The 27,837-nt window shown below is 44.8% G+C and overlaps 1 protein-coding gene across 1 annotated transcript in view; it reads right to left on the bottom strand.

Moving 5' to 3' along the window:
• The window catches only part of LOC144495299 (A disintegrin and metalloproteinase with thrombospondin motifs 19-like), a 461,034-nt gene that overhangs the window by 314,236 nt on the left and 118,961 nt on the right, over nt 1–27,837 (bottom strand). Inside the window, exon 8 of the mRNA XM_078215388.1 lies at nt 12,779–12,884. Coding sequence (XP_078071514.1) covers nt 12,779–12,884 — 106 coding nt within the window. The remainder of the gene's footprint in view (nt 1–12,778; nt 12,885–27,837) is intronic.

Genomic DNA, 27,837 nt, shown 5'->3' with positions numbered 1-27,837 from the left:
TTGTTCAAATATCGTGCAAGTATAAGCACGATAAGCCTTTAAAAACTATTTTCAGCCACAAATAACAGGCCTATAATTAAATCAGATCCATTAGCACTTGGTCAACATAAGTTTTGGTATAATACATGCATTGGACAAAATTAATTTGTGGCTTGTTGAGTAGATGATTTGCACATGCACAAGTAAAACTAAAGAACTACCTGGCCAAAGCTTATTCACTAACCAGCTCATTTCTACCTCTATTCATGCTATAATTAATCATCAGCACAGCTTCAATCCAGAATCTATGATTTTGTGCTTCTTATTGTTTGGAACTGTGATATAAATGATTTTAGAAAGAGAGAAAAAAGAAAAATATTTTATTGAAACTACAAGGTACATTTACATCTTCACAGTATGGCCAGTAATCCAGTAGTGCTGACAGCCTACCTATCGCTGTACCCAACAATGGGCATATTGTATATTGGAGAGGTGACCTACTTTGCCAGGTTACTGTGAAAATTTAAAGTTACCTCGACCCCTAAGTACATGCACAACTGATTTTTATTACTTAAAATACTGGATAAATATTCGATTTCACAGCAGAATCCAGCCTCCAAAAATTAGTATAAAAATAGTTGCTATGTAAGGACTAGTGTTATTTCTGAATCATTAAAATAATTATTAATTACTACTTTTCAGATTTAAAAAAGTCTGCAACTTAATTTCAATGCATAAGTTGTCAAAAATAGCTTCATAGCTATATGTTCAAAAAATCCCTATTTGCTCCCACGCCAAGCCAAAACTGGATCAACTTGGAACAGAGCAGAATTAAAAGAGTAGAGTACTATATACTTGCAATCTCTCTTCTCCAGATCTCTGGAGAGATCAGATAAAAGTTGAAGATAAGGTATTGAGATCAAACGCCATCGTGAACATTCAATTCTAACTCATCTGGTGTTTTCTGTAATTTGAATGAACTATTTGGATTAAATCATTAACCCAATGCACCAGCTTCAAACAAAACCATTTATCTTGATGATTGGTTGATCATAACATAAGATGCTCTGAGAGGTGACCCAGCAGCTCTATGGATGAATAATGATCTCAGCCAGGAGATCATACACTTCATTTTTCGGGCTGTTTGTCACTCAAAACAACTCAGCTGTTTTGATTTTTGACCCATTGTAAACAGAACGATTGAATGGAGTGCCTGGTGAAAGGACATTCCATCTCAACAAAGACAAGAACCATCCATCTCACCTCACTTGATTTGTACTCCACAGAGTAAGAATGACATATCAATGTCTGCTGTTGTACAGATCTGACCATTCCAGTGTCCAGACAGGAACAAAGAACATACGCAAAGAATAATCTCTTCCTTTCACACCTAGAATGACTGAACTGGTGGAAATGTTCTGCATTTCACTTTTGTCTAGACACTCACGATGCATAGAATTAAAAAAAATTAATTCATGGGACATGGGCGTCGCTGGCTGGTCAGCATTAATTGCCCATTCTTAGTTGCCAGACGGCAGTTGAGAATCAACCACATTGCTGTGGACCTGGGGTCATATGTAGGCCAGGCCACGCCAGGTAAGGCAGATTTCCTTCCCTAAAGGACATTAGTGAACCGAATGGGTTTTTCCGACAATCGACAGTGGTTTCATGGCCATCAATAGATTCTTAATTTCAGATATAGAATGAAATAGTTTACCTGTTCTTCGCACATTTATTTCCATTCAGGTTGCTGATAAGTAAATTTTGCGGTAGATTTGGCCCACTGATGCAAATGTTGAATGCTGAAGAGCAAAAGCAAAACCCTATTGATGCTTCCTCTGCCCTGCAGATCATAAAATAGCTACCTTGAAAGGAAGGGGTACAGTTTCCCATCCCACCCGCCATGGGAATAATCATGGACTGAACAAAAAATTTCACTGACCATTTGAAAGTCTATTGACCTTGGGTGGGAATTTCCAATCCTGGAGCAGGCGCAACTGGAAAATCCCACCCCTAGAATTCGCAGTACCAATTTTCTTTAATTCTGGGCACATACTGGACTTCAGTTCAACCTTCTGTTCTTCATATATCTTTTCCCCTATTTACCTCACTAATTTTCTGACACATACCATTAAGTAGCTGGAGGTTAAATTTTAAAATTACAATAGATAATTGCTCCAATTTCTCTTTGCTTCAAGGTTCATGCAATATTAACTCTGCGGCGCTATTTAAAATGATGCAGAAAATGGATTTAAATTTTAATGCCTGCAATTTATCTTTTAATTCCTACTTTGGTTCCAAAAACAGAGACACTTTCATCTTAAATTACGCATTGCTTTAAAATTCTAAGCTGGCTGATTGCACTAGGTATTTTATCTCGCCAAAGATCATGGGGTCAGCTCCAAAGAATGCAAGCTCCTTTAGTTTGGAGGCAAACAACAGTGAGAGTTTACATTATCTTGCTTCATTTTGTTTAGAATAAAAATTAGCTACTCAATCCAATTACATTAAAATATTCTCAATTCATTAGCTACAGTGATATAACTTTTCCATGACAGTTCTCTTCTCTCTGGAGGACTAACTGACCTTAACAATAACCTGGAGCATACGATCCAGAAATTTTGTCACAGCTGAATATCGCTGTTATGTACACAAAGGTTGCCAAGACATGACAAATCCCTTTCTAGTTTCCTTGGCAAGCTAACAAATAGACGAGAAGTCATCCAAGCCGCCTGCCTGTTCATTATGTCATCCAAGCAGATTTAACTAAATAGCTAAGTTGTTTTTGGGCTTGTTATGATTAATAATTACACAATGCAACTGGATGATACAATTCGTACATTGAGAACGACAAATTTGTTTCTTGTTAAAGGCAATTAGCCTAAGAAACTCAACATTCTGGTTGCGTCCAGAATTTTCATGGACATGGATTTCTTCTATAATTTGCATCAAAGCCTACACAGAATGTATAAATTTATCTGGTGCAATTATGTTACCAAAGTTCAGATCATATTGAAATAATAAGGCAGATTCGTTACAAATATATACACAGCCTAAATGTGTTAGTTGAATTTGACTATACAAAACCATAAGATTGGGAAACCACAAAGATAAGACTTTTGTGTGGATCCTATATGTAGATGTTTTCCACATTACAATCATTTTACGATAGTTACACTAATCAGCTCCTTTCCCTATCCACGCACACACAAATACCAATATATCCGTATTCGTCATGGCCCCACATATTTGAATATCCTTCAGTTAGAAGAAAATTATCTTACAGCGGTTCAATGTTGCTCTATGTTCAGCCAAGAGACGCAATTTTCCTGACAGATTGCCCTTGTTAGTCTTTCGTGTATCACAAAGAATTCGCAGCACAGAAAGATGGCATTAGGCTCAACTGGTCCAAGCCAAAGCTTTTGCTACATCAAACTTTCTTCCCACCCTATTTGATCTAACCCTGGTAGATTATCTAATTCTTTCTCTCTCATATGCCAATTTGGCTTCGCTTTAAAATGTGTGTCTGCTTTTTGCTTATTCTATTTTATTGTATTTACTAGTGTGTATCTTGTATTTATAAAGCTGAGTGAATTCCCCACAAGTGGAAACACAGACTAATCCAATGGTCATCCTTCTGATTTTTGCTGATATCTAATATCTAAAAATAAACTGGGGAAAATACAGATACGACAATTTTAAAATTTGTCCTAAGTCTAAAACCGGATGGTTGTGATCAGTTTTGAGAACCATATGCTTTTTGTGGGATGGGTTTTTATTTGATACAAAGAGCTCCCTTCCAGAGTTGGTGGGAGCTTCCTTTACAGATGCAGAAGGGAGTGGAGAAGATACGCTGCCATTTTATGGCCTAGTTCCCAATGTGCCATTGGAAACTTTGGCAGGCAAGAGGTATTAGACAGAACTGCAGGCAAGTGAGCCTTCGAAAAACCTGAACATTTTCCAGGCAAACCTTTCAGGATTTTTGATTTTGGGCCTTTCCACTGACCTACATTTTTTTCTAAAACTGCTCTTACAACCCTTTACACCATTCCTATTAATTTAATCTTGGTCACTGCTCCCTCTACCTTCAGCAGTGGGTTTGCCAATATGAAGCATCCAAACTGATGTGGTTTTAAAGTTTCTTTATTAGTGTAACAAGTAGGTTTACATTAACACTGCAATGAAGTTGCTGTGAAAATCCCCGAGTGGCCACACTCCAGCACCTGTTCGGGTACACTGTTGGGAAAAGTTTGCACGGCCAATACACCTAACCAGCACGTCTTTCGGACTGTGGAAGGGAACCGGAGCACCTGGAGGAAACCCATGCAGACATGGGGGGGAACGTGCAGACTCTGCACAGACAGTGACCCAAGCTGGGAATCAAACCCAGGTTCCTGGCACTGGGAGGCAGCAGTGCTAACCACCGTGCTGCCGAAAAGAGTAGTTGCATTGAGCAGCCTGTGGGATGATCTGTATTGGCACTCCGATAGTGGGAAAGGCAAGTAACCCTTCGGTAGATGTTTAGTTGGTGGTGAGACCTTGCTGGCTCCAGACTCCCTGTATAGTGGAGCCCACCATGCACCTTTAATAAGCCCCAGCCCAGGAAAACAAAGGCAGACAAAAGCACAGCTCTGCTGAAATTCACCTTTGCTTTCACTAATGGAATGCAGTGCTGTATTTGTCAGCTATGGACAAAACTGGTGGATTCATAATATTATCCATCTGATCATGAGAGCATTTTTTTCTGTTCAGCAGATTGTAGAGCTGTCCATTTAACACCGTCCCTCTGATTCCATTTATCCCAGATTAATTATTTTATATTTACCCAGATTGGATCACATTTGATGCCAACTGATTTCAACTTCTTTGAGCTTGAAACCTTGCCATCGATGATTAACTGTGACCAGCCTTGGAAAGACCATTTGTATCCAGTGTCATATTTTGGGCCCAATTTTATCATTGCGTTGCGCCTGTTTTCAGGCGCAAAAACTTGGTAAAGTTGGGCATGAAGCGAATAGTGTGATCTGTGCCCACATCCACGCCGATTCCCCCTTTACCAAGGCCCGAAAATGCATGCATTTAAATTGACTTAATGGGCTGGACACCCAAACTTACCTGCATTTCCCCCTTTACCATCGCATTCGCTTGTCCAGATTTGGCACAAAACAGACATGCTCGGCAGAAGTGCTCGGCCAGATGCATCTCTGGCTGGGGGGGGCGGAGGAGGGGGGAGGCCCGATCATTCTCTGGTGGTGGTGGTGGAGGGGGGGGGGGGGGGGTAGAGGAGAGGGCGGAGGAGGGCCAGATGGATCTCTGGTGCGGGGAGTAGGGGGGGGGGGGCGAGGGGGGCCAAATCATTCTCTGGTGTGGGGGAGGGGGGAGAGGAGGGGGAGAGGAGGGAGGCCTAATCGTTCTCTGGTGGGGGATGGGAGGAGGTGGGCCAGATGGATCTCTTGTGGGGGTGAGGGGGACTGCTGCCACTCTGTGGGCAATCGATGGGGGGGGGGGGGGGGGTGGGGGGGTAGTGGGGCAGGAGGTCATGATCAGTCTGGGTAGTGGGGGGTGGGTGGATAAGGGGGACAGTTATGTTGTGGGGTGGGGCAATGTCTGTGGGGGCCATAGCTCCTGGGCCGCTTTTTGCGGCCCAGTAGCGATGTGGCAGGGGAGCATTTTTCAAATTTTCTTTGACTACATACACGCAGTTGAAGGCTCCAATCGGAGCAGCAGCGTTCCGGGTGCGATAAGCCCCGCCCCCAGGCTTCTACAACGCGATTCAGGATCACTGATTTTTTTCAGGCTGAGTGAATATGGGGCTGCCTGAGAACAGGTTTACAAGTCGGATTTGGATCACTCCCAAATTCAGCACCGAGAATCAAAATGGGGCCCTTTATCCCTAATGACTCGTTCCTATAGGTTTTGTTTACAGAATCACTTAAGTTCTCTTGTTCCGAAACATTCAACATCTGCTAATTCTAATGAACAGCCTACTTAGCATACCAGCCAACCTTCCGAACATCTGAATACAACTATTTTTTAAAATGCAAATTTATCACTTAAAAACCTTCTGCTTTCTTGATATCACACATTTTGTTTTGTTTTAACATGACTCTCGCTGGCAAAACTAGAGAAACTGCTATAATCAGAGGTGACAGATTCATTCCAGCTCTGACTAGCAATCTTTACAAGTAAATATTAAGTATTTTGTATATTAAAGCGTTAATTTGGAAAATTGTGTAATTTAACAGTCTTTTTGGTACTGATCAGCAAATAACAGTAGAAACCCAAGGTGAGAATTTTTCAGAAGAGATAAGTTCCGATATCAGGACTGTATGCATATCCTGAGCATGGCTGCAGTGGTGACATTTCAAGAGGTAGCCTTGTAACTGGCTGCAGGTGAACTTGCCGTCCATTTAGGGTAGCTGGTTGGCTCTCCAAGCTGCCCGCTCAATCTGAGGCCTGGTATATCTGAAGTCTTGGCAGTGCCACCAAGTGACCACTGCTGAGGCTGCAAAGAGAATGGGAGGGAGTCTCCTTTTTGAGGTGCCCACACAGGTGAGTCAGAATCATTTATTTCATTGCTGGGGTCATGCATACAGGCATTGGTGATTGAGGGGGTAACCACTCCAGCAAAGGGTTGGTGCCATGGGGGTAGCCTTTGCCACCAAGGGCAGGCACCTTGGATGATGGGATCTGCAGGTCCAATGGCTCCCTGCATCATGAAGCTACAGAGAGGGTACCTCCTTGAAGCTAGTGACCTCCACATGTGGTGGAAGGTATGGGGAGTAGGGTTGGAGGTTCTACTACTGGCTGGGAAAATGGTCCTCAATTGAGCTCTTAGTTGACCAAGCCATGATCATTCCTGCTGTTGGGACGTTTCTGTCCATCCCAATGAGTGGGCAGTAAAATCTCATCCCAAGCCTCACTGTCAGCAATCCCAGTGTTTATATTACACTTACTGAACCCACTGTCATTATACCAAACTCTCTGCACCTCTAATTTATTTTGTTGTCTTCATTTGGCCTTCTTTATCAAACTTCTCTTGCTGCAAACATTGGAGGCGAAATTCATTTGCACCAATAGTGCAAAATGTGTTCATGGCAAGTCCTGTTCTAACCTTTTTCACCAAACCTCTTTCCATTTACTTCAATGGAAGAGAAAATTGAGATGTTATAAAATGGGCAGCGGACTCACTATAAGTACACTTCACTACCACAGGATGCCAACTGCACACCCATTAGATCTCCTTCTCCTTTATTGTATTATCACTTTAGCTCCATAGCTACTATGTCAGTCTACTTTATACAATTAAGTTCTTCTTTCTCCATTACATTTGATACTTTACATAATTTCCAATGTGTGAAAATTGTGGGTCAAATCCTCTGTTTTCCAGATCATCTGTTTTCCAGATCTTTCTTCCCACAATCCAAAGATGTGTGGGTTAGGTTGATTGGCCATGCTAAATTACCCCCTAGTGTCAGGGGGGTTTAGCAGGGTAAATACGTATGGTTACAAGGATAGAGTCTGGGTGGGATTGTTGTCGGTGCAGTCTCGATGGGCCAAATGGCTTCCTTCTGCCCCATAGGGATTATACGATTCTCTGATTGATCGAAGATGCACGTTGGGACCCTGTAGAAGTCCTGGTGTGCGGACCTATATGCGAATTCCCCAGGAACTTCTAGTCTATAGTTTTCCTGCTGCATGGGACCCTCCAACTCACCTACAAACCCAACTCACCCACCTCCCCATTTCACCATCCACCCGACCCACTCAACAATTCATTCATCCATCCACTGACATTCAAGAATTGTGGTGCCATAAAAAGAGGGCATGTCCTGTCTTCCCCCCCAACTCTACTCTATTCTGACAGAGTTTCCCAAGGGGCCTGTGAATTCCTGCGGAAGTTGGGATGGGGAGTTCCTGAAAGAAATGCTCAGCAGTGATGAGGCAGAGGAATTCATGAACACAGCAATAAACCGACCATCACTGCTGTTGCTCGGTAGATGCGGGCCCTTAGTCCTTTCCCTTAGTTTGAAGAAAGGTCTGTTGCACTACTTCACAATTTATCATATTTTCCTCTTTTTTCCTCCCTATGTAAATCTAAAAAATTAGTTCCAGGCCTTATGGTATAAAGTTAGGGAAAACTTTTACAAAGAAAGTTCAGAACTCTCTTCTGATGTTAGGTCACTGGCCATAAGTGATGACTATGGAGGTGAGTAGTGAGAGGAAAGAAGAGCAATTACAACTTGAAGGTAAGTTGCAATGTGGAGGCTCAGCAGCAAGCAGCAGAGAACATAAATCAGAGGGTCAGCGGTGAGACGGTAGAGTGGGAAGAGGCAGAGGACACAAACCAGAGGGTCGGCTGTGAGATGATGGGGCAGGAAGAGGCAGTGGACATAAGCTAGAAGATCGGTAGCGGGAGGAAAGGTCATGCAATGGCAGAGGCCGCTCCAAAATGGCACCAATTGGGTTACGCAGCCGTATAACAGCCCCGGCACAAAACAACTCTGAAACAAAACTCTCAGTGTTAAACGAGAAATGTGGGCCCCATTAACCAAAGAGAAACAACTTAAAATGGGGACTTAATGTATTAGGTACTGATCTCAAAATATCTGTCCCATCTAATGCTTAATTCAAAACAGTCGGGGGCCATTGATACAGTCAGCAATTTGAGAACAAAGTGACCCAGTAGCATGAACAATTAAGCCTCTGCCTTGGCAGCAGCCCACCATTTGAATCTATCAACCTCTATTATCTAGGGAAAGCATAAACATTTATCCAGTATGTCTGTTGCTGTCTGATCAAAAGGGGATATTAGCAAAATTAAAACCCATGGGATTAAAGTGGCAATGTGAAATTGAAATTGGCTGAAGTTCAGAAAGCAGAGTGCAAAGGAGAACGGTTGTTTTTCAGACTGGAGACAAGTATACGTTGGTGCTCCTAAAGTGTCACTCTCTGACCTTGAATATACGAGGCATAATTTCAAAGATTGTGGGTAACACAAAACGTGAAAATATTCTAAACAATGGGGAGGATTAGTAACAGGTTCAGGAAGATATGGACAGGGTGATGAAATGGGCAGACACGTAGCAGATTACATCAAGTTTAGAGAAGTGCGAAAGTTTACATTTTGGTTCAGACAGTGAGGAGAGGCGATCCAACCAAATTACAGAATTTTAAAGAGGGGTACAGGAACTGCCATATGTACAATGTTTCCGTTAAGTTGTTACGCGTTTGCACAACAGTCGGGATGTACCACTCAGTGCAGTGAACAAGTCATGCACAACAAAGAAAAAAAATAGAGTTAAGATTGGGGTGCATACACAAATCTTTTGAGGGGGCTGGACAAGTTGAAAAAGCTATAAAAAAAAAGGATATAGGCAAAATACTGCAGATGCTGGAATATAAACAGAAAATGCTGGAAAATCTCAGCAGATCTGACAGCATTTGTGGAGAGAGAATAGAGCCAACATTTCAAATCTGGTTGACCTTCATCAGAGCTATATGTTGCAGGATCCTTTCCTTTAGAGACATTGGCCAGAATTTTACTGCCTTGCCTGCCCCAGAATCGGGGCTGGCGAGGCTCACAGAATGAATTCTCCATTGGCCTCGGGCGGGATTTTACAAGCCTTGCCTGAGTGAGGTCGTAAAATCCCGCTCGCAGTACGAACGCAAGAACATTATTCTAAGCCTTTATAAAATACTGGTTCAGTCCCATTTGGAGTATTGTGCTCACTTCTGTGCACCAGCAGCACCTGCTATAGGTAGAGCTAAGCGATCCCAAACCAAAAGATCCAAGCTCTGCAGTCCTACCACGTCCAGCTATGGAAGGTGGTGGACAATTAAACAATTAACTCGAGGGGGATGATGGAGGAGCCCAGCACATCAATGCAAATGATAAGGTTGAAACATTTGTAACCAGCCAGAAGTGCTGAGTGGATGGTACATCTCAGCCTCCTCCTGAGGTCGCCAGCATTAGGGTTTAACGGTAGCACGGTGGTTAACAATGCTGCTTCAAAGCTCCAGGAACCCTGGTTTGATTCCAGTCTTGGCTGACTGTCTGGATAAATCTGTGGGGTTATGCCTGGGGATAGGGTGGGGGGGTGGGCCTGGGTAAGATGCTCTGTCAGAGAGTCGGTGCAAATGTAATGGGCTGAATGGTCTCCTTCTGCACTGTAATGCTATGCTAATGCTATCATTCTATCACAGATGTGAGTCTTTAGCCAATTCAATTCACTCTATGTGATATCAAGAAATGGCTGAAGGCACTCGATACTGCAAAGGCTATGGAGCCTGATGACATTTCAGCAATAGTACTGAAGACTTGTGTTCCAGAACTAGCTACACCCTTCGCCAAGCTGTTTCAGTACAGCTACTGGCATTTACTCAGCAATGTAAATTGCTGTGTCCTGTTTACAAAAGCAGAAGAAACCCATCCATCTAATTACCACTCCATCAGTTTATTATTGATCATTAGCAAAGTGATGGAAGGTATCGATAACAACACTATCAAGTGGCACTTACACAGCAATAACCTGCTCACTGATGCTCAGCCAGGGCCACTCAGCTCCTGACAACATTACAGTCTTGTCCAAACATGGACAAAAGCGCTGAACATAAGAGATGAGGTCAGAATGACTGCCCATAACACCAAAGGAAGATTTGATCAAATGTGGCTTCAAGGAGCCTGAGTAAAACTACAGTCAATGGGAATTAGGGAGAGAAGTCTCCACTGGCTGGAGCCATAGCTAACACAAAAGAAGGTAGTTGTGGTTTTTGGAGGTCAATCATCTCAGTCCCAAGTCATCACTGCAGGAGATTCTCAGCGTAGTATCTGAGGCACAACCGGCTTCAGCTGCTCATCAATGACTCTTGATCGTAAGGTTAGAAGTGGGGATGTTTACTGGTGTTTGCACAATGTTCAACAACAGTTGCGACTCATCAGATATTGAAGCAGTCTATGTCCACTTGCAGCAATGTTCATGCTTGGACTGATAAGTAGCAAGTAACAATCATGCCACACATTGCCCGGCAATGACCTTCTCCAACAAAAGAGAATCTAACCATCACCCCAGGACATTCAATGGCACTACCATTGTTTAATTCCCCATTATCAACATTCTGAGTATTACCATTGACTGGCAACTAAACTGGACCAACCACATAAAAACTGTGGCTACAAAAGTTGGTCAGGGTAAAGAATTCTATGATGAATAATTCAGTTTGTGACTCCCCAGAGCCCATCCACCATCTACAAGGCACTGGTCAGGAGTGTTGGAGGACTCTCCACTTGCAGAGATGAGTGCAGCTAGAACAATATTCAAGATGCTCAACAACATCTGGGATAAAGTAGCCCACCCGACTGCCACCCCATCCACCATCTTAAACAATCAGTCCCTCTGCCACCAACGCATGGTGGAAACTCATAACCCTGAGTAGACACCATCCTCGAATCAAGGAGCAACTGCCACAACTGCTGCTGAATGGGCTGAATGATGTCCTTCTGAACTGTATCATTCTATGATTAAGGCGTGAACTAGATGCTGGCAATGGTTGTTGTTCCAGAACATGTAGACCTTGGATGATTCCGGATACATGTCCTCTGGCCTTATTTACATGGAACCGGCGAGGTACCAACACCTGCTGGGGATCACGAAGCAGCCTCACGAACCAAGAGGATTTCAATCTCAGGCCACTGTGTTGCCAGCAGGTGTCAGCATCAGAGGTCACTGGCTGGATAGAATCAGTGAAATTTAGGAGCCATTATATTTTCTGTAAAGATTTGCATTTATAGCATGGCTTTCACAACCATTGGATAGCTCAAAGAGCTTTGCAGCCGATGAAGCGTTGTCGCTGTTGCAATGTATGAAACATGGTGGTCACTTTGCACATAACAAGCTCCCACAAACAGCACTGGGATAATAATCAGATATTGACAAATTTTAACCAGGACACCATGGATAACTCTCCTGCTCTCTTCCGAAACAGTGCCATTATTTTTTTTGTCCAGCCAGGGGAGGAGAAAAAGGGCCTCAGTTTAACAAGTCCTTTGAAAGGCAGTATCACCGACAGTGCAGCACCCCCTCTGTATTTCACTGGAGTGTCAGCCTTGATTTTCCTGCCAAAGTTCGGGGGCAGGATTTTCCGGCCACACTCACCCCAAGGTCGGAAAATCCTGCCCGGGGTCAACAGACCTTTGCATCGTCCATGTCCCGCCCGTTACGATTCCCGTGGTGGGCAGGATGGGAAAATTCCATCGCTGAAGTGGGACTTGAACCCAGAACCTTTTTACTCAAGAGGCGAGAGCGCTACCAGCCAAGTTATGGCTGCCACAGATGATTTTAAAAAGTCATAGTCCACTTTGGAAATCTGAAGAGACTAATCAATTCACAGATTGCAAATTAATTGGATAACTTAGTTGATGTTATACAAATCTGTCATGTCATGATGGTGCTAATGAAACCTTTTTTGTCACATATCTCAGCTTGATTATCCATCCTCAGATAATAGTTGATTGAGACATTCACAAAACACTCTTTGCTATATTAGAGTGCAGTCTAAAAAAGTACATTCCAGATGAACATTAAACTTATATTCGGGGTCAATTTTAACTATATGCACTGAGTAGGTATCAGGTGGCAGTGGGCTGGTTGCTCATTTTATACCCACCTGATTTTCTTTCACATTCAAGTCAACATAAAGGAAAATTGATCAGGGCATAAAATGTCAGGCAACTCACCACCCCCTGCTCAATGGATGCAGTTAAAAATCAACCCCATGATGATTATTGATTCTTACTTACTTGTGACCCATCTCATGAGCAATTGTAAAGGCTAGATTAAGTCCATTGTCCTCAGCAAGAACACACTTCTTCTTTTCACTGCACATCCCACTAAGATATGCTATACCTGCCAAAAGAAAATACATACAAGACAAAATGAAAACAGCAATGTGGTAACTCATACTGGTGTATACAAAAAATGGTAAAGAAGTTACATCTTTTTAAAAGTAAAAAGTTCAGTTTGTAGACACTTTTGACAGAAGGGATTTTTTTTTTGTTCATGGGATGTGGGCACTGCTGACTAAGTTAGCATTTATTGCCCATCCCTAACTGCCCTTGAGAGGGTGGTGGTGAGCCATTTTCCTGAACTGCTGCAGTTCATATGGTGAAGGTACACCCACAGCGCTGTAAGAAAGGGAATTCCATAGTTTTGACCAAGCAACAGTGAAGGGACAGTGATAGGCTGTCGTTGTCCTCCATGGTAGAGCTTTTAAATTGCAAAACAGACTCAAAACAACTGAAGTGTGAGACGGAGAGGGAAAATATATAATCCTAGGATACTTCTTTTAAGGTTTTAAGTTATTAATATTTCAAAAATATTTCATACATATTACTACAAAACGGCATTCAGGAAACAAACTCGAACAGTTGCTTGAAGTGATATACATTCAAATAGAATTGAATTATCATGTTTTCAGTTAGAAAGGAGTGTTTTTACATTTGCCCAACTCTACGAAGATTCAAAGGCAGCTACAAAACAAAAACAAAATACTGCAGATACCAGAAATCTAAAAGAAAAACAGAAAATGCTGGAAACACTCAACAAGTCTGTTGAGCAGAATTAACATTTCAGGTCAATGACTTTTGATCAGAATCTTTATTTTCATCACTATCTCAGGTTAAGTGTATTTTTACAAAAAACATCAAAATAAGTATAAAACAATATAGGAACTAAATTCCAGCAGCCTTGTTCCAAAGCCAGAAGTGTGTTGAACAGGACTTCTGCCTAGGTGTTTGTCTGTTGCCTGATCCTGTCCCAAATCATAGGGTTAGCCACATGCGTCACTAATAATGCTACCGGGGCAGACTTCCATAGAATTAGTGAAATTTCAGAGCAGTATCTCGCCATTCCCTCACGAGGATGATGCAGCCTAGATCATAAAACTTAAGATTTCCAAGTTGCTCACTAATTGATCTGCTATAATAGACTTGACCAGGGGATTTTGCCCGTGATTCTTACTGGGGCTTCAGCTTTTCACTCTGCATATAAATTACAATGATGAATGAACAGAGAGGCATACATTTCAGATTTGTGGATGACGTTAAGTTATGTGGCACTATAAAAAGTGTAGATGGGAGTAAAAAATTACAGAGACATTGGTAGATTAACTGAGTGGCAACCAGATCCCAATGTGGGAGGAGTGAGAGGTCATCCATTTTGGACCTAAGAAAGATAAGTTAGAACATTTTCTTAAAAGTATGAAGCTAGGAAATGTGGGAAAACAGTGAGATTTAGGCTATCAAACATCAAAGATTACTGAAAGCTGGTTAATCGATTAGAAAAAGAAATGAAATTTAATGGAATTTTGGGCCCGGATTTGGGAATTTTCCGACCCTGCAATTCCATCTATGCCCTGGAAGAACTTTCCTGTCCTACTTTCAAATCGGGGAGAATGCCATGGGCTGGATACAGGGCTGCGACTTCCAGAAGCAGGCCGGAGGCAGAAACGGGCCCAGAGGTGGACAAGCAAGGACGGAAGGGATAATACAAGTTACCCAGGTGCCCTTTAAACATAGCGTCGAGATGTTTGGGTAATGGTGTGGACTGCGACTTCCTGCCTGCCCCACAACAAGATTTGGTGAGTGCCTTGCAGATGCATATGTAATGAGCTGAACAGCACAAGATTGAATGTGGTCAGCTATTCCACCCAGCAGCATAAAGCATTCCAACTTCCGCTCCTGCCTCTTAAGACTCCAGAACAGAAGTTTCGTGCCGAGGATTCTGCTGATGCTTCTTCATAATTGAAAGGCCAGCTTTGCTTATCTTACATTTATTCCTTTCTGTGTGTAGGCAAGGGCCCCTTGCCATCTAAAATCGGGTCCTCACCAATAGGTAATTAGGTAACTGGACTTACTTGCATCCACTCTGCAGTGTACGGCTTTAGAAGGTTAACATGCTGGCCCTCCAATAAATGTGAAGAATTGGAATCAAATGAAACTCCCTGCAGCAGTTAACAACCAGAGTTTGTCTGGTGGAGGACTGCAGAGTTGAAAGGTTAGCTCTGTTTTGCTCTCCACGAACATGGCCTGGTCGACATATTCCCAACATTTCCGATATTCTCTCTTTTTATTTGAGAGAAAGCCTAGTTTGGATTTGAACTTGCAAAAAAAAATGTCCATCTAAAGATAGAGGGGCTACTGGGAAAAAGATAATCCTAAGCATTGTAACATTCAAACCGCAGTCTGATCGTAAAAGACTGGAAAATCTTCATTGAATCATGCAATGAATAGGAGCACAAAACACAGAATCAATAAATTTTACTGTCTAAATCAAAGTGAACACACAGGGCCCGATTTTACCATTTTCATTCTAAGTGCTGAATCTGGGCGTAATGCAGATCCGACTTGGAGATCTGCTTTCAGGCGCCCCCATACGCACTCAGCCATCTCCAATCCCATTCGCGCTGTGGGTGGGGCTTAGCGTGGCTGAAACGATCAGAGCTCTGAACTGCGTTGCGCAGTTGGAAAAAAATTTGAAAAAAGCGCGCCCGTGTCAGATCGCTCCCGGGCCACAGAAAGCAGAGAAAGCAGCTCGGGAGCGACAAGCAGGAGCGAGGGTGCACACACACATCACTGTCCCCCTTATCCATCCCACCCCACTACCCACACACATCACTGTCCCCCTTATCCACCCCACCCCACTACCCACACACATCACTGTCCCCCTTATCCACCCCACCCCACTACCCACACACATCACTGTCCCCCTTATCCACCCCCCCACTACCCACACACATCACTGTCCCCCTTATCCACCCCACCCCACTACCCACACACATCACTGTCCCCCTTATCCACCCCCCCCCACTACCCACACACATCACTGTCCCCCTTATCCACCCCCCCACAACCCACACAAATCACTGTCCCCCTTATCCACCCCACCCCACTACCCACACACATCACTGTCCCCCTTATCCACCCCCCCACTACCCACACACATCACTGTCCCCCTTATCCACCCCCCCACTACCCACACACATCACTGTCCCCCTTATCCACCCCCCCCACTACCCACACACATCACTGTCCCCCTTATCCACCCCACCCCACTACCCACACACATCACTGTCCCCTTTATCCACCCCCCCACTACCCACACATATCACTGTCCCCCTTATCCACCCCACCCCACTACCCACACACATCACGGTCCCCCTTATCCACCCCCCTACTACCCACACACATCACTGTCCCCCTTATCCACCTCCCACTACCCACACACATCACTGTCCCCCTTATCCACCACCCCCCACTACCCAAACACATCACTGTCCCCCTTATCCACCCCCCCACTACCCACACACATCACTGTCCCCCTTATCCACTCCCCCCACTACCCACACACATCACTGTCCCCCTTATCCACCCCCCCACTACCCACACACATCACTGTCCCCCTTATCCACACCCCCACTACCCACACACATCACTGTCCCCCTTATCCAGCACCCCCACTACCCACACACATCACTGTCCCCCTTATCCACCCCCCCACTACCCACACACATCACTGTCCCACTTATCCACCCCCGCACTACCCACACACAACACTGTCCCCCTTATCCAGCACCCCCCACTACCCACACACATCACTGTCCCCCTTATCCACCCCCCCCCACTACCCACTCACATCACTGTCCCCCTTATCCACCCCCGCACTACCCACACACATCACTGTCCCCCTTATCCACCCCCCCCACTACCCACACACATCACTGTCCCCCTTATCCACCCCCGCACTACCCACACACATCACTGTCCCCCTTATCCACCCCCGCACTACCCACACACAACACTGTCCCCCTTATCCACCCCCCCACTACCCACACACATCACTGTCCCCCTTATCCACCCCCCCCACTACCCACACACATCACTGTCCCCCTTATCCACCCCCGCACTACCCACACACAACACTGTCCCCCTTATCCACCCCCCCCCACTACCCACACACATCACTGTCCCCCTTATCCACCCCCCCCACTACTCACACACATCACTGTCCCCCTTATCCACCCCCGCACTACCCACACACATCACTGTCCCCCTTATCCACCCCACCCCACTACCGACACACACCACTGTCCCCCTTATCCACCCCACCCCACTACCCACACACATCACTGTCCCCGTTATCCACCACCCCCCACTACCCACACACATCACTGTCCCCCTTATCCACCCCCCCACTACCCACACACATCACTGTCCCCCTTATCCACCCCCCCCACTACCCACACACATCACTGTCCCCCTTATGCACCCCCCCACTACCCACGCACATCACTGTCCCCCTTATCCACCCCACCCCACTACCCACACACATCACTGTCCCCCTTATCCACCCCCCCCACTACCCACACACATCACTGTCCCCCTTATCCACCCCCGCACTACCCACACACAACACTGTCCCCCTTATCCACCCCCCCCCACTACCCACACACATCACTGTCCCCCTTATCCACCCCCCCCACTACTCACACACATCACTGTCCCCCTTATCCACCCCCGCACTACCCACACACATCACTGTCCCCCTTATCCACCCCACCCCACTACCCACACACACCACTGTCCCCCTTATCCACCCCACCCCACTACCCACACACATCACTGTCCCCGTTATCCACCACCCCCCACTACCCACACACATCACTGTCCCCCTTATCCACCCCCCCACTACCCACACACATCACTGTCCCCCTTATCCACCCCCCCCCCACTACCCACACACATCACTGTCCCCCTTATGCACCCCCCCACTACCCACGCACATCACTGTCCCCCTTATCCACCCCACCCCACTACCCACACACATCACTGTCCCCCTTATCCACCCCACCCCACTACCCACACACAACACTCTCCCCCTTATCCACCCCCCCCCACTACCCACACACATCACTGTCCCCCTTATCCACCCCCCCCCACTACCCACACACATCACTGTCCCCCTTATGCCCCCCCCCACTACCCACGCACATCACTGTCCCCCTTATCCACCCCCCCCACTACCCACGCACATCACTGTCCCCCTTATCCACCCCCCCCACTACCCACACACATCACTGTCCCCCTTATCCACCCCCCCACTACCCACACACATCACTGTCCCCCTTATCCACCCCCCCACTACCCACACACATCACTGTCCCCCTTATCCACCCACCCCCTCCTTACTCAGGCCGATCGCCACCCCAGCCCCCTCTCCCTCCCCACTGATCGCCAGCGGAGTTGCAGCGGGCCCCCCAGCCCCGCCCCGCACCCCCACCAGAGATCCATCTGCCCCCCCGACCAGAACCATCTACCCCTCCCCCACCAGAGATCCCCCCACCCCCCCACCCCACCAAACAATGATCTGGCCTCACTCCCCTCCCCCCCAACCAGAGAATGATCTGACCCGCCTCCCTCCTCCCCCCTCCACCACTGATCTGAGTCAGAGAGCTGTTGGAAGCTCGGAACGCGCTCTTCAGCAGCTGGAGCGCCCGATTCAGACTTTTATTTAGCAGGTCCATTACAGCGCGGTTCCGGATTGGCAAACGGTGGTAAAGGGGGAAATACTGATAAAGTTGGGCGGACAGTTCATTAATTCAATTTAAATGCATGCAAATGCATTTAAATTGCCATTGCGCCTGTTTTGGGCGCGAATCGAATCGCCGCCATTCCCGGGTTTCAGTAAAGTGGCAATCTGCGCGGACGCGGATCGCGTTAATGGCCTCTCACCCGACTTTACCACATTTCCGCGCCCACACAATGGTAAAATCGGGCCCAATGTATCTATTAACTGATTCTAAACTCAGAATTAGTCTAAGGCTACATACTGTTATTTCAGAGACTTGCTCGGAAATGAAATGTGAGATGAGGGCCCACGTTAGTAAAAACCAGACCACTTACAAGTGTATTTTCTTTAACTGCCCCATCCCCCTTATCGCTAGCATTTGTAAATATATTGGGGGGGGATTTTTCCAGCCTGCTGCATTGCTCTAGCAAGACATCAGCGGAGGCCGTTTAGCAGGCTCCATGCTAAGTGCCCGGGTCTCCAGACCCGCTAACATCCCCCCCTGCCCCGCCAGGAGTGGTTTCCTCCAGTCGGGTTTACAACTGCTCCCCACTAACGGGGAACAGGCGGCCTGACCCTGCTGGAGGGAACAGAGGCCATTGAGGCTGCTCCCAAAAAGGTCAGGGATATGGAGGAGGTGGCCCTTGGGCATAGCCAGCCTGGCCCCCTGGCACTGCCCAAGGGGCAAACTGGCAATGCCCAAGTAGCAGCTTGGCACTGCCCATCGAGCAGTGCCAAGGGGACAGGGCCAGAGAGGGCAGGGCCTATTGGAGGCCAATCGGTGGGGGTGGGGGAGTCCCACTGCTACTCTAACAGAGGATCGCTGGGAGAGGGAGCAAAGGGTGTGATCAGGACTTGTGAATAGGGTTGTGGTGGGGGGTGAGGAAATCGGCGTAGCAGCAACGCGGGGTTACGGGACTGGCCAGCAATTGAGCTGGCCAGCAATCCAGCCGTGCGGAGCCACCGATCCCACTCTGACAGATTGGTGCGTGCACAGTGGCCCACTCAGCACTATGCTGCCGGCCTCTCCAGTGGGAATAGGCCCCGCCCCGTGCTTTTAAGAGTGAATCACACTAGTGCAATCTGCAGTGCTCAGAGTGCCGGAGATTCATTCTGAAAATCCTGCTAAAAAAAATTGGCGGGAGTTACTCCAGTTTTCACACGAATTCAGCACTTAGAGATTTTTTGGGAGAATCACCCCCATGATTATTAACCAAGTACTGTATGATGGAACAATTGCTTTTATTAAAATGCAATCAATATGCATACAAATTGATTTGGAATTGAAATGAACATTCTTTTTCAAGTAGCTTCCACAAATAAATTCTGCCACTGAGAATCACGACATTTAAGCATACCACTATTACACTGGTGAGCCAAGTCATTTCACTGCACATCTTCCTTCGTCCCCAGCCAAATCTAGCAGCTAAAAAAATGAAGGAAACTAATCCCAGTGGTTGTTTTAAATATACTTCCGACTGTCACTCCAAGCTAATCATGTTTTATATTCAACTTCACCACACATTGACACTTACAGAAGGTGAAACCATGCAACCATCGCAGTATGGTCCCAACAAACTAGAATTAGCCCTTGGCCTCTGATTGCTAGGGGAAAACAAATGGCAGCAACATAAATCATTGCTCAAACTTTGCCCAAATTAATTACCGGAAAGCCAGATTTACTGAGCAAATGACAAGGGAAAAATGGCAGCCCTGCAATTCTAAAGAATCAAATGAAAAAAACTGAAGAGGAGATTCTTGATTGGGAATAATAGCATTTGCCTGGGGAATGCCCAACCAGTGTTTCAGGTCTGGGGCCACACGATAGGCCCGAGTCAGGACCAGGGTGGTTGAGGGAAAGGGTGGGAGTTCTCCCACATCCAGACAAGTTAAGAAAATTCAGGTAGGGCGTCAGGTGGAAAAGGAGAAGTGGATGAGTGACTGTGGGCCGAGTGGGGGTAGGGGAACACGAGCGAATGAGTTGGATCCGAGTGCAGGTCGGAAAGAGGCATGAGTAAGTGTGTGGAGGCTAAGTGGAAGGGGAGGGAGGATGAGAGTGAATGGGAATGGGAAGGAGGATGTCAGTGAGAGTGGAATTTTCCCATGCCCCCACTGGTGGCTTCAATGGCAGATGGGGGGCAGGGGGAATTCAGTTGGAGATCCAAAAGTTGGTTTCATGCCTGCTTGAATTTCCCGTGGGATCTTCCACTGATGCCCACCATGGCAGGTTGGGAATTCTGCTGGAGACCAGTGTAAAACTGATTTGCATCCCACTAATTGGATGCAGATGAAAGCTCAACTGGAATGCTCTCCCCCACGCTCGCATCGCAGTGACGCCAGCGGGAAAACACACCAGTCCAGGACACATGTGGAACAACATGGTGCTTGAAAGTTGAAATTTACTTGAAGAATGCCTGGGCTGCCTCCACAGTTCAGAATGGAAACTGTCAGCAACCCAGAGCCCTGAGACACCACATCGGAGGGTGGGGGGAGAATCTGCAGATGGATCTTCGAACTTCAGGACCATCGAGGAGCTCTATCTTCCAGCCTCAGAATGTTCCTAGAGATTCATATTCCTTTTCAGGAGGTCCACCATCTTTCTTCAACACTGGGTCAGTGATGTTGGGCACCTTTTAAAAATATGTTACCCAGATATGACAGTAGGATGTGTGCAACCAAGCCCCCTTGCCACAGAAGATGTCGCTAAACCCCTAGATGTACGTCTAATGAGGTCAGCGGCAGAAGATACAACATGGTTTCCCCTCGGCCTGCACAGCATGACTCACTCTCGATCGTTGCCCCCACTATAGGACTTAGTACCAGATGGGAGGATTCCGCCCAGTAAGTAGGGCTGAATGTGGAAGGAGGGCATAATTGGGTAGTGCGGGCAGGAGGGAGGGCATTGGTAAGAATGTGTGGAGGGGAGGCCTAGTTATCGCTTTTGATGCCGGATCACCATTTGATGCCTGATGATCACTTATGATGTCCCGCGATCTCTTCTGAGCACTTTTGATGGCAACTAATGATTATTTCTGCACCAAAACACATTCCGAATAACACTTTTGAATGTCAAAGAACAAAGAACAGTACAGCACAGGAAACAGGCCCTTCGGCCCTCCAAGCCTGTGCCGCTCCTTGGTCCAACTAGACCAATCGTTTGTATCCCTCCATTCCCAGGCTGCTCATGTGACTATCCAGGTAAGTCTTAAACGATGTCAGCGTGTCTGCCTCCACCACCCTACTTGGCAGCGCATTCCAGGCCCCCAACACCCTCTGTGTAAAAAACATCCCTCTAATATCTGAGTTATACTTCGCCCCACTCACCTTGAGCCCGTGACCCCACGTGATCGTCACTTCTGATCTGGGAAAAAGCTTCCCACCGTTCACCCTATCTATCCCCTTCATAATCTTGTACACCTCTATTAGATCTCCTCTCATTCTCCGTCTTTCCAGAGAGAACAAGCCCAGTTTACCCAATCTCTCCTCATAGCTAAGACCCTCCATACCAGGCAACATCCTGGTAAACCTTCTCTGCACTCTCTCCAACGCCTCCACATCCTTCTGGTAGTGCGGCAACCAGAACTGGATGCACTACTCCAAATGTCAAGTTATATTACTGATGTTTTGAGCACATTCAAATGCAAAATTGTCAAAAGTTTCTGGTATAGCAGGACCCAGCTGTTGATTGATGAAGTTCTTTTAGCAACTGCAATTTGTTCAATTTAAATGAAACCCAAGGCTCAAACTGGTATTTTTGCTGGCAGACTGGCTTGTGAGCTCTCCTGCTTGCTGCCGAAAAGTTATTTACCCATCAGTATTGAGGCAGAATTGCTGTTTAGCCAATGATCGCCAACAACCTTAAAACTAATCCTGAGGCTACCTAAAACACATCCACCATCACCTCAGTAGAAATCAGCTCACTCCACACAGAAGAGAGATCAAATGTGAGGCTTTATTATATTGTATAGCTCAGAGGTCACGATGCTATCGTCATGCCAATGGAGGAATTATCATTTTATACAAATGCTGCCTTTAAAACAACAGCAAGAAGTCTCACAACACCAGGTTAAAGCCCAACAGGTTTATTTGGAGTCACGGGCTTTCGGAGCGCTGCTCCTTCATCACCTGACGAAAGAGCAGCACTCTGAAAGCTTGTAATTCCAAATAAACCTGTTGAACTTTAACCTGGTGTTGTGAGACTTCTTACTGTACACACTCCAGTCCAACGCCAGCATCTCCACATCATGGCTTTAAAACAACAGAAAGACCATAGCCTGAAAGATGACACCAATTCACATTAAGCAAAAAGGGAGGCTAGAATTAGGAGCAATAGTTGGAGCAATTCTTCTAAAAAAAACATGTTAGCTACCTTAAATTTGTCAATGAACCCCTCATTTCAGAAAGGGATTCTGCCTTCAGGAGAATGGAAATTGGCAAACAGTTTTTTGTGCAGATGGGGAGGGAAGCTAAGAAAGCCTGGAATCCTGTTTCACACACTCACGTGACAAGTTTATGTATTCTTATGAAAAAAGCTCAAAATAGTTCTTCAATAAAATGATCTGTTTTTATATTCCAACATGACTACTTTGATTGTGATTCTTGTTTTCATAGGTCATTTGAAAGCACCAGTGAATCCACAGGAACTACCATATACTCATATGTGAATATGGGTTTTTGGACCTTTGGCTTTCTTAAAAGTAAGGTATTTGCCAAATTTAGTGCTCAAAAACGGCTACGAGGGTCAAGAAACATATTTGCATCTGTTACTCTTCAAGGGAAAACAGATATCGATTTGATGAACGCTGGCAAGTCTGGCAAGAAAAATTGAAACACAATTTGCTATTGAACTGTCATGCATTTCATATGCCCAGAACACAATCAGTCAATCAAGTCAATGCAATATCACTGTACAAAAATGTGCATTTATATTTGAACATAGGCACTTCACGGGAATGAGTATAAAACTAGGTTGACACCACGCCACATGAAGTGATATTATCCAGGAGGTAGGATTTAAAGTTCTTAAAGGAGAGAGAGGTAAAGGCACGGAGAGGTTTGAAAAGGGAATTTCAGAGCTTAGGGCAGATGAAGGAAAGGCCACCAATGGCTGAATGAAGAGAAAAATCAGAGATGCGCAAAAGGCCAGGTTAATGGAACTTGGTGATATCAGAACACTGGAGGATGTTACAGATTTAGAGATGCATGAGAACACAATGGAAGTGAGACTTTTAAAATTGAGATCAATAAGAAACACTCTACTAGAAAAATAAATAATAAATTAATCAAATTAAGTGCTCTTTAGCCAAAAGTATGCAGGCACACCCTTTTCACTGACCTGTCATCTGCCTTCTTAGCAGACAACTGAGGATATGATATGCAAAGTGCTCCTGCTCCTCTGCATGTATGAAGGGACTCCTACATTGGCATTTGCTGAAAGTAGACCTGTTCCTAACCATTTATATTGGCTAATATTCAAGCATTTGCAATGGACTGAAAATGGTCCAATTCAGGTCACTTCACATTGGCATACATCCACACTACTGTGGTCCAAAATACCACTGAAGTTCTTATTTTCTCCAACTGCCGTTATTGTTGGCCAACCAAAGTAACACAGCAGTTTATATTCTGGAGATCTTAATAAACAGACCCATTGCTCACGTATTCTTCGACCATACTGGGAATTTTGACCGCATTTCACTTGAAGCTGAAAGAATGCCTTTGCCCAAAATAATACCCTGATTTTATAAGGCTGAAAATAATATTTCATCACTTTATTCTTAGTGAATTCGGTTATGGTTCAACATGAAAGACACATCAAACACTAGCTACTGGACATAAATCAACTGCTACTACAAGCAAGCTGGTTTTCATTCTATTTGATGATTATTTATTTCACATGTAAAGAATAGAAGTGGTGTAAGTACCCAGCTGTTGTTGCTTAGGCCCTACAATGTCAAAAAAGCAAAAGGGCTATTTCTTCCCTACATGCAAGTGCACCATGACTTCCTGCTGCTTATTAACACTGCTGGAAAATGTCCAAGTTTTAAACTCTGTGCAAAGTCATACAATAGTTTTTCTGTTAATGTGAAGGCCATTTCAAACCACCCTGCCTACTTATCCCATTCCTAAAAAGTCACAAACTGATTTCTTATGCCACTCTGTACATGGGCTTTTCTATTGTCATTTTCTAACAGTGTAACGCCAAGCACATTGCCTGTTCTGAAAGTTTGATCTAGTCTCCCTAGTTATGAACATGTTTAATGTTTATGGGCCTTAACATTTGTTACTTTGCCCTTAAATAATCAATTCCAACCACTATTGTAATATGTTAATTAAAACCAAATTTCGAGATGTCAAGTAACATGGGTATTCTTGGCAAATCATTTTGGTGTGCCACACTGCAATTGTAAAGTTGGATTTCAGAGAGTCGACGACAGGTTTGCAATGTGTCACCTTGATCTGTGACACTTTCAGGAGCCTCCATGGTGGATTGCTAAACAAGAACAGATGCATTCCAAAGACAAACTGGACAGAAAAGAAGAGGTGATTGCAATTCCATATCAATGTTAATCATATTCAAGAGTTTAAAAATCTAGGGCAAAGTTTACTGCAATGTTTAAGTGAAAACATTTCCATGTAAATAAACAGGCTACAGCTCAATATATCCTCTGAATGTTAGTGCCTCAAACCCTGCAAATAACAAGCATATTGAGCATAACCTTCAAATGCAATAGTGCTGAAGAATAGCATTGGAGGTGCAAATAAGCTACCTCAATAACTTGGTAAACTCCTCTCTTATACATTGTGTTCTAATAGTAAGCTGTCAGTGACCAGCCTGACATGAGACAAAGTCAATTTTAGATAAAATCAAAGCTCTTTAATACACTTTAATTGAATATTTTCAAGATTGATCTTCCAAAATAGGTCACTTTGGTTTATGTTCTCCAATACTTTCTTGGACCCGACACTATCACCACCTCTATTTGCATTTGGAAGATAAGGTTGTGCTGGAAGAAATTGTATAGATAATGTGGAGTGAAGGCATGGAGCAACTTAAAAATGAGAAGAGAAACTTAAGGCCATTGTGGCACTGGAGCATTATTACATTGGCGACAAGGGTTGGCAGATAAGCTGAGGGCAGCCACCAGATGGGTTTTTTGTACCCCTGCCCTGCTTTCAAAATAACTGATGGGGAGAACATAAAATCCAGCCCATGGAGCTGTTGAAGCGAATAATGTAGATGAATTTAAAAAACAGCGACATAAATGCATGAAGGAGAAAGGAATAGAAGGATATGCTGACAGGTTTAGGTGAAATCTCAAAATTGTTACAAAACAGGAGCCTATTTGGCCTGTCATGTCTGTGCTAGCTCCCCATTGGAGCAATTTACCTGTTCCCCTGCCTTCTCCTCATAGCCCTGCACATTCTTCCCCTTCAGATAACTATCCAATTCCCTCTTCAATGCTTTGTTGGAAACTGCCTTCACCAGAATCTCAGGCAGTGCATTCCAGATCCTAACAACTTGTTGCATGAAAACGTTTTTCCTCATGACTCATAGAATCCCTACAGTGCAGAAGGAGGCCATTCGGCCCATCAAGTTTGCACCGAGCACAATCCATTGCTTCTTTTGTCAACTACCTTAAATCTGTGCACTCTCATTCTCGATTCTTCCACCAATGGGAACAGTTTTCCCCTAGCTGCTCTGTGCATACCCCTCAAGATTTTGAATACCTCTATCAAATTTCCTCTCAATATATTCTTCTCCAAGGAAAATTGACCTAACTTCTTCAATCTATCAACTTAACTGAAGCTCCTCAACACTGGAACCACTCGTTAATATTTTCTGTACTCTTTCTCGTGACTTCACATCTTTCCGAAAGCATGGGACTCTGTCCAGTTGAGGCTGTATGAGTGTTCTGTGCAAGTTCAAAATGACTTCCTTGCTTTTGTACTTCATGCCCCTATTAATAAAGTACAGGTTGCTGTCTGCTTTATTAACCATTTTATCCTGCCACCTTCAATGATTTATGCACAAATACACCCAGGTCGCTCTGCTCCTGCACTCCCTTTAGAGTTGTATTTTATATTTTGTGTCTCCATGTTTTTCCCACCAAAATGAATCACTTCACACTTCTCTGTTGCATTTCAGCTGCTACTTCTCTGCCCATTCCACTAACCTCTACACCCTCCTCTTCTCAGTTCATAATGCTTCTAACATTCGTATCATCTACAAATTTTGAAAATTTGCTGTCTGTTATGCGACACTTTATCAAATGCTTTCTGGAAATCCATGTACACCACATCAACAAATACACCTTCAAAACTTTCTCTATGATCTTATCAAAAAATTCCAATAAGTTAGTTAAAAACATTTTGACTATAACAAATCCATGCTGGCTTTCCTTAATTAACCCACACTTAGCCTATGACTATTAATTTTGTCCTGAATTATTGTTTCTGGAAGGTTCCTCACCACTGAGGTTAAACTAACTGCTGGGCTTATTTTGACACGCTTTTCGAAAAAGGGTGGAACATTTACAATTCCCCGGTCCTCTAACTTCACTCCCTGAGTTAAAGGAAGACTGGAAAATTATAGGCAGTGCCTGCATGATTTCAATTCTCACTTCCCTCAGTATCTCTGGATGCATTCCAAAGGTCCCTGATGCCTAACCAAATCGATGTGCAGACAGCCCTATCCAATACCTCTTCCTCATCAATTTTAACAAGTGTCTGAATTACCTCCTATTTCACCACAACCTTCACAGCACCTTCTTTCTTGGTAAAGACAGATGCAAAGTATTCACGTAACCCCCTGCATCCATGCGTAAATCCCCTAATTGGTCCCGCCCCTCTGCTTCCCATTTATGCCTTTTCACTATCCCGTTGAGCCTGGTTCTTGGTTGTATTGTTCTCCTTGACAACTGTCATAAACATATTTCTTCTTCTTCATCTCATTCTCGCTCTCTTTTGACATCCAGATAACTCTGGATTTGTTTACTGTATTATTCCAGCCCGCAAGAATTGCCTGTGCCTGAATTATCTCCTCTAAAAGCAGTCTATTGTTCAGATACCATTTTGCCTGTCAAACTTTTATCTAGAAAGCATAGAAAACATAGAACATTACAGCGCAGTACAGGCCCTTCGGCCCTCGATGTTGCGCCGACCAGTGGAACCAATCTAAAGCCCCTCTAATCTACACTATTTCAATATCATCCATACGTTTATCCAATAACCA

Source organism: Mustelus asterias, chromosome 6, assembly GCF_964213995.1.
Source record: "Mustelus asterias chromosome 6, sMusAst1.hap1.1, whole genome shotgun sequence".
Taxonomy (NCBI): domain Eukaryota; kingdom Metazoa; phylum Chordata; class Chondrichthyes; order Carcharhiniformes; family Triakidae; genus Mustelus; species Mustelus asterias.
This window is presented reverse-complemented; position numbering and strand designations above follow the sequence as displayed.